General features: G+C 37.1%; 1 protein-coding gene across 1 annotated transcript; it reads left to right on the top strand.

The window, feature by feature from the left end:
• The first annotated feature begins 503 nt into the window (after positions 1-503).
• FAM217B (family with sequence similarity 217 member B) lies at positions 504-3,813 on the top strand. The gene is made up of 4 exons (XM_010175403.2): positions 504-598; positions 1,799-1,910; positions 2,007-2,092; positions 2,485-3,813. Exons 1-4 carry the CDS (start codon positions 504-506, stop codon positions 3,674-3,676), a joined length of 1,485 nt encoding a protein of 494 aa, XP_010173705.1. The 3' UTR covers positions 3,677-3,813.
• The last annotated feature ends 4,921 nt before the right edge of the window (positions 3,814-8,734 follow it).

The following is an 8,734-nucleotide window of genomic DNA, read 5'->3' as shown; positions in this document are numbered from 1 at the left end:
CCGCGGCGGTAGCGGGGCTGACGACGGGCTGTGCCCGCTGGCTGCAGCAGCAGGAGCAGGATCAGGGCTTCCCCCAGCACAGCCTGCAGCAGTCTGCCCTGGCTGGATTTGGCCCGCTGTGCTCTGCAGCCTCAGTGGCCAAGCTGTGCCCTGGGAGGGCGAGCACGGCTTCCCTCTCTGCTGGGCTCTCCTCCTTTCAGCACCCGGAGCGATGACAGCTCGGCATGGATCGGCAAGAGTAAGGCGAATGATGCTGGTTCCCATTAAACGAGCTCTGGGGGAGGGGACAGTGTTTTCCAGTACCGTTTGGTAGCTGATAATGTTTATCTTATGGCTTTAAAAATAAATGGTGTTGGGAGGAATCGCATGGTGTTTGTTTACTGCATCTCTAGGACATGGTGATGTTTGCGTTTGATACTCTGTGTCTTACGAACCTGAAAAACTGGAGTCGTTTGAAGATTATGTAAAAATAAAGGTGCAGATACCCTTTAAAAAGAGTAATAATGGGACCAGGCATTCAAGAATATCCCTTATTACTGCACAGAGAGACACAGAAAAAGGAAAGCCAAATCAATGAAAACCACAAAGGAATGGTAAAGTAAGGAAATTATTTTCTCTCTTTCTAGTGACAGAAATCGCTGAGTACTGTGGAGCAGTTAATAAGTGCATGGCTGTACTGTTCAGATTCTCATCCTCTCCTCTGATCTGCTGCAACAGAAATGATTGTGCAGTATGATCGTGCAGGTCACAAAGTGATGGAGATGACTGCATCAATGCTGGGGGCACAGGACATTTTCATTCTTTTATAAGATCTTGAATTGGTGAAATCATGTTTTTTTTAACACAAAATCTAACTATACTGACATAAAAACTGAGACCAAGATGTACAGCCTGACAAATTAGCTGAACTGCAGTCAAACTAGGTTAGACCAGGAGGGCACGCTTTGCTTACTCCTGTTCTAAAATGACATTATAAAGCTTTCCTTTTTAAAATTAGTAATATTTCTTGTTTGTAGAACACTGTTTTCTGATTCTCACAGAAGACATTGATTTAATGATTCTGTGTGCTTACACAGAAATGTATCTGATTTAATTGAGGAAATATGCATTTTAGTTTTAAGCTCTCCAGGGAAATGTATCTGATTTAATTGAGGAAATATGCGTTTTAGTTTTAAGCTCTCCAGATCAGTAATGCCATTCCTTTTGCTTGCTTATGAGTTTTTCTCCTCCTAATATTTCCACAACCCCAGTATAACATGAAATGGTGTTTTTTGTTTGTGCTTTTGTTGTGAAATATTTTGTATTAATATCAGCATAGACTGTATGCTCCCAGCTCACTTCCACTCCTTAACTTAATGGGAATATACTTTTAAATTTTGTTGAGAGTATGCAAATAAGAAAGACAAGAAAAATCTGGCTTGCAGTGGCCTTCATATTGCACTTTATAATTAATTTTGTTAAATTGCAGTAGGGCCATATACCAGGTACTATAGAAATTAATAGTTAAATATGTAGTCTCTAATAGTTACTATTTATTATCCCCAAAGTAACTTTGGGATCCTCTGATAGAGGATTCTATGTAAGAGCCAAGTTCTATTATTATATAAGCTGATTGAATTATTCACTGACTGTGACACAGTTCTGATGAACTTTAAGTCTAAGAATAGTTGCAATCAACTCTCTCTCTTTAAACTGAATTGCACTCTAAACTTCTATTGTATTAAATATATACAATTCATCATTCTGATTATTGTATATGTTGCTATTTATATGTGCTATTCTGTTTAATCCTTGCTAGTTACCGTAATGGAAAAAGCCATCCGAGCACCAAAGGACTAAATAAACCAATTTCTCATGTGAAATCTTCTCCTGGAGGATTAGGCAAAAATGTATCAAGTGCCATTGAAAAGGTAAATAATTCTTTTTTGTTGTTGTTTTTTACAGCAAAAGGGTACTTAGTTTATGTCAGTTCCTTAATAACTTCACATACTTTCCTATCTTTTCAGACCTCCCATGACACTCAAGATGGTAACCCACCAAGCATTTTTAAGAAGGGAAGAAACCAGCTGAATGACAATCCTCAACCGAAAAGGTAAATTTATCTTAAGGTTGTCTGTTTAATTTGTAGATGTTTCAAACTGGTATAGAAAATGCTTGTGATGAGATCATGGCTTCTTTATTTTGCCTTTGACTTAACTGGTCCCAGAATTCTGCATTTATGAGGGCAACAAATTTAAGTTATCAATATGGAAACTTAGTGAGTTCTTGGGCAAAATCAGAATAAAATAAAACAAAAAAAGCAGTAGTAGGCAGTGTTATCTCTGCCAAAAAAATATTAATTTTACCTCATTACTAAGTGTCCACACCAATTTAAGCTTCATTCATGTAGATCCATGTCCTTGAAGGACGTAGCAAGACCTTTGTAAACTGTTGTTCCAAAGATATTAATCATTCTAACAGGATATGATCTGTCTTTTTGTTTAGGATCACGAGTGTTTGCACATCACTGCACACAGTACAAGGACCAAAGAGGAGTCTCCCAGAAAGAAGGCAAAATGAATCCTTTCTGCACAGGATCCCTCCTAGTATAAAGGGCAGCACACAAGGTAGCTTCTGTAGGGTTAAAGATGTCCCAATGCAACATTTTTATTGCAGTAGAAAAGAACAGTTGGAAGAGAATCATGAAGAGCATGTTTCTGAAGCTGGTCCATGCTCTTCTAAATGGCAAGAAGCATCTGTAGATGAAATGTTTCTTGATTTTGAATCAGTACAAATTATTAAAAAAGATGCCGAAGATGATAGTGCCAGTGATCTCTCTGATTCAGAAAGGATTCCCATTCCCCCGTCTCCCTGCACACCACCAGAACTCATTCTCAGAGCTGAAGAAATTGATCCAGTTTGTTTGGAATATGTCCCAGATACGGGTTTTAAAGAATCAGAATATTACTACCCAGACTTCCTCCCACCCCCTTTCAACTCATGGGACTTGAAGCAACTGGCCATCTTTGTTCATGTAGAGGGTAAAACTGAATTTCGACCAAAGCCAACAGGATTTCTAGAGAAGTACATTGATCGCCTTTTGCAGCTGGAATGGCTGCAAATGCAGACTGTACAGAATGAGAAAGGAAAGGCAGCCAAAGCCAGGCCACAGACTGCTCCCAGCTCCATCCGGACCCTAAAAAGCCCTGGCAAAGGTAAAGCATTGCTCAGCCCTTTGCCCAGCAAGCACGTGGTTCCCCATGAAAGCGTTACAAAGCTGCCTAGAAGCTGTTCAGGTCACAGGGGAGATCCATACTGTGAAGAAAGTCACCGGTTACATTCTCATCCAGGTCACTTGAAACTTTCTGAGAGAATGGGATGTGCACTGTCTTCTCAGAGACAATCTGGTGAAGTAAGGAGTGAACTGAAAAAAAAACCAACTACAAAGCCACAGCTCCTCAATATGCAGCCCTCTGAGAACGGTTCTAAAATTCAAAGTGTTGGTAATATCAGACCCCCTAAACAAACCCCAGTATTTCATGGTTCAGCTGCTCCCATCAAAGGCTTAAAAACATACGTGTGTACAAATCCAAAGAAAAATGGTAATGCCAACAATTGTGTTCCTTCTAAAAAACCAGCAGGGGACAGGAAAATAAAAACAAATGGCACAAAGCAAACATCACACAATTTTAAATGAAGAACAATTCATTAGTAAATGTTGATGCTTCTTGACTGCTAGAAAGCATTTGGCCAATGCAGAAGGGTCATGTTTTCTTCATAGGAAGATCTGGGAAAATATGTTCTTGATGCATGGGTCTAGGTCAGCACTGTTCATTTCAATACATTTGATCTTATACCAGCAAGGCCAGCAGGAAATCTTTTCCCTGAAGGCAAGTGTCTTCCATTGGTCTTTCCTCAAAAATATTTACAATTGCTCAATGAAGTTAACAACAGCAGAGTATAAAAGTTTAGAGAAATATATAATTATAACATGACCTCCTATTTGCACCAGTTGAAGTCCATTGAAGCCTGTGGTGTTTGTTACTACCTGGGTGTATTTGAGAGAACAGGATCCATGCTCTTTTTTTGAACAGATGTGCTATTTTGTGAGACAGGTTGGATGGTGTTTTCTGATGGAAAAGGGGCTCAACTGTTTTTATAAAATAATGGAGCATGCTTATCTATGCAAAGTCAAACTAATTTTTCACAGAAGATGATGAATTGGATTTTTTTTGATGAATTAGATATTTTTTGATAAGAAGAAGAATGGAGATAATGTTTTGAAATATTTTAATGCAGAAAGGATTCTTTTTAAGATAAAAAAATATTAGGGAGCAGACAGCTTCAATAGATTAAGAAAATGGATGCGTATTTTTATACCCAGAAATCTTCACTGTGTTTATAGACAACTTTCCTTGAAGTTCATTTTGTAAGCCTTGATGCTTTTTGTCATTTAGAGGAAATGACAAAATTTAAAATTGCACTTGGATATTTACCATTAATGCAAAATGAGGTTATTACTAGAGACTCTGTGGCCTGATTTTCAGAATCAGTATCCTCTCAAAACATAAAAATAGACTCTTAGGGCATGAATTTAAAGGCTATTGTAAGTTCAAGAAAAGGTATTTTGATTAAAAACAAAATATATATATTTTCATCACCTGAGATGACTATTATTTATCCCATGGTCCAGTCTACTTCAGTTAGTTTGGTTTCTTGTTTCAAGGTTTAGTGAAGTGACAGGGGAAAATACCTGACAGAAAGAAATTAAAGAAATTGTACAACCAGGATTGGGTCCTGTCCTTGGACCCTCTGTTTTCTCTTGTGTCTATAAGATACAAGAGAATATGAAGGAGAGTTCACTGAGTGTTCAAGTGTCAGTTCAGGTGTTAACGATTTCAAATCAATCACAGCAGCTGGGGACACGACCTTGCTAAAGCTGAAGTTCTAGAGGATGTTTTGTACTTTCATTATAAAATGAAATACTGAGCAGCATTAACTTCATCATCAGCCACCAGTCACAGTGAACTGCTTATGAGAAGTATGCTGAGGTCTGATGGACCAGAATTTACAAGTGGATCCTTCATGTTGTGATAGAAAATTAAAAAGTAGCAAATACTAAAGAGTACATTATGTATATAATTAAATTGCACTTCTCTTGTTGATCTCATCTTGGTTTTAAGATGCTTAGCTGTTTCTACTCTTTCGTTGTCCCTATCAGATCTTCAGCTTTGTAAATTTTCAAAGCATGGATTTATACGTAGTTTAAAATGTGAGAATATTAATAAATGTAGTAATAAACTAGAGTATTTTACAGTACATAAAAACATTGCTCAGGAATAGTCTAGTAAATATTTTTAGTGGTTTTTTTTTCCTAGTCTACTGAAGACCAAATGTGATATTTTAAATTGATAAAGGAAACAAATGTAATATACAATATTATATTTCCATATTCAGTATTTGTGAGGTTACAGTTAAAATGAATTGTAGTTGCATGTACATTCAGCTCTATGCAATTAAAGTGAAATTTAATCTGACATGCTCAAAGATCAAATAAATTGGCTGTGTCAGAGGTGTGGTGAAACTTTTGAGGATGGCATTGAACACCAGCAACTGCAGAGGACCAGCACATTCTATTGTTGCTATTTCATCCTTTTGTTTTATTCCAGACTCATCATGTATTTCAGCTTTATTTAGATGAAAGGTTCTTGCATCCAGTGCTAGTATTTCAAGCTCTGAACAAATTCTACAAGCCTTCATTAATCAAGTTTTCCTGATTCACATTAACAGTATTAACAGTTCGTAGGAGTGCTCTTGCCAATAAGCGCCACTTCAGTGCACTATTTAGTTCCCTGTTTCAGTGTACTGTTATAAACACCAAAAACAAGGTGAGCAGGATTAAGTCAATAATCAGAATAACAGTTTTTTTAAACAAATTCTTTTAGTTGCAGTAATTAATTTAGCGTATTATAGCACAGAGTATTAGTGTATGCTAAATTTTCCTCTGAAATATTACTCTATATTGATGCTTTCTTAGGTTACAAGGAGGGCACGTAGATACAGATGCATTTTGCATGGTCACTTCTTAAAGAATAAATAAATAGTGTTTCAGTCAGCTTTGACCAGAGCAAAGGTGATTGGCACTGAGAAAAGTTTTTTCTCAGAGACCTTGGAAAGTTTAGTTTTAACGTAGTGCCTGTGATCTGATGGACCTGAATGCAATGGACCTTTTTTTTTAACTAAAAAGTTAAGCAAGTAGAGGTGGTGATGCCACTTAAAATGAGTCTGAATACTTGCTCATCATTAAGCTCTGGGTGTGATCTGGTCAAGTTTGTCTTGCACGATAATCACATAAGACTAATTTTTGTTCATTGATTTGATACTTTTTGCACAGTTGTCTTTGTTCACATACAGAAACAGAAATTCTATGTTTGCTTCAACAAACAGTTCTCAGCATAAGCAGACCTGCAAGCGTTGGATTTTATCCGGCAGCACTTTTGCTTCCATTTTAACTTGACTATGTTCTAGATAAAAAGAGTTCCTTTTATGAAGAGGACTATGGTTTATGTTTCCTTCGTTTTGTATTGATGGATATTGTCTTTAAAAGCACTTCTGAATATAGCAGAAAAGTTTATTCCATCAAATAAATTCAGTTTGGAATTAAAATACTTCCACAGCACAGTGTTTGTGTGGCTTTTTATATTTTTTCAGTATGTTTAGCAATATGATTGTGTGTGTGTCTAAGCCTATCATTGATGATGCTTCTTGAAGAACAAGTTTACTGTGATGTGAAATATTTAAACAGTGATTATTTTTTTTCTAGATAATTTAAAGGTTTAATGTTATGCAGTACTACCTACAAAACAGATACACTCAGGTTGCATTTTAAATAAATAGCCAGATTCTACTTCAGTTATACTAGTATAAACCTTGAACAACTCTGTTGTTTTCAGTGAAATTACCCTGTTACAAAGACATGAAGAAACAGAATTTTACTCCAATATGTATAAACTGTTTTTCTTAGTAATGCTATACTGTATTTTTAATGCATAACATGAAGAGTTTTAAAACAATATTGTTTTTCTCTTGACATGTTTCTTTTTTCTCCATTACTTGCATCTCTGCAGTAAAATACTGTGGTTAAAGTTTTACAACCCCTCCTCACCTCATGGTAGCTCTCAGTTCTGTACAGCAGTTCTGCAGTTGCTGGAGGCTGCCCCCAGATCCCCATTCTGTCAGCAGTACAGTATCGAGCTTCTGCAGTTACCCACTCAGAATTTACGCTCCAGTGAGGGGTTATCGCTGTGTGAGCAGTGTGTAGCATTCTGGGAAGAGGGGCTTCACATCTTCCTCAAGTGGAAGAGCCTTGCAAGGAAGACTCCAATCAATCCCTACTGCTGGCTCAGTATCCTAAATCATGGGGCTTTGTTAAGGCTGATAAAGTGGACTGTATTTTTCTTTCCAAATGAGAGATTACATTTGCTGGTGTGAATTCAGGATCATGGGGTGATAGTACTTCTCACAGAGGCAAAAAGGCTCAGCATTATTCTTTCTGAGAAAGTTGAGTTTAGAGCAACAGGTTTGCCAGAAGTAGGGAGCTCTCATCTCCCACCGATGCCTGTCCCAGGATGCTGTGACCATAGCTCCCAGCCCTACCTCCTGTGTGCTGCCAGTGCCCAAGCTGATGGCAGAGGGGTATGAAGCTGCACAGGATGGTTGTGCTTATTGCATTGGGCTAAACTGGCTTGTTTGGCTCCAGACTGTTTAATTATGCCATAATCCCATTAGTGCTTGTGTCCTTTCTGTGTTTCATTTCTTGTTGGAGGTAAATTTTATTTTGTATTTGCTATTTCAAGGATCTTGTTAGAAGTCTGAGAATATTTTGACAGGTTTTTTCTGCCAGTATGTGGTACCTTTTTTGGAGCTGATATTATAGTTGAAATTTCTACAGTATGAAATTGCCTATAATGTACGATTTTTTTGCCTTATTTTAAAGGTAATGAGCCTTTGTTGTTTCTATTTGCATTAGTGAATTTTCTTCTGAAAAATAATTAAACAGACCACTATATATGGGCAGACTGGAACTCGATTAACTGAGAATTTGCAGCCCAGCTTTTGATGTTGATAATCATGTGTTCTTGTTTATTTGAACTTTTTGTGGATATTTTTGCTAGTAATTTCATTGGAAAGTGATCTTGTAATTCAAAGTTACTGTATATTTGCTATATTAAAAGTGAGATACTGCCTTTTTTGTTACTTAGTTGTATTTTTTTCATCAGCCACAAGATGGCATCTCTGAATTTTTCTTTTAAAGAGTTTCTTTACTGCAGTGTAGGACAGAGTTTGTAGCTGGGCATATCTCAGCTGTACTGCTGCTGATGGCCGAGCTACCTAGTTAAAGCTGTATGATTATTTCTACTCCACATGACAGTCATTTCTCTAATGGCTGTGTTAAGGCATCATAATAGGTGAAAATAATGGGAAAAACTTCATCATATTAATACATTTAAAAAAAAAAATGCACTAATGGTTTCACATTTTCTGTTATAATCTCCAGAACACTTAGAGCATGATCCAAAGAACAGCAAAGACGTGTGTAGATGCTTGCAGAGATCCACATTCTCGTGTTGCTAGTATACACGGAGAAGTATGTTTAACTTAATTTCACACACTGCATGTTCATATGTTCATCTGAGACTAATCAAAAGGAAAATGGAGAGAGATTCAAAGGAAAAAACATGGCGTTTCCTATTGC

Source organism: Antrostomus carolinensis, unplaced genomic scaffold, assembly GCF_000700745.2.
Source record: "Antrostomus carolinensis isolate BGI_N321 unplaced genomic scaffold, ASM70074v2 scaffold539, whole genome shotgun sequence".
NCBI classification, from domain to species: Eukaryota; Metazoa; Chordata; class Aves; order Caprimulgiformes; family Caprimulgidae; genus Antrostomus; species Antrostomus carolinensis.
The sequence above is the reverse complement of the archived record's forward strand: the minus strand, read 5'-3'. Positions and strand labels throughout refer to the sequence as shown.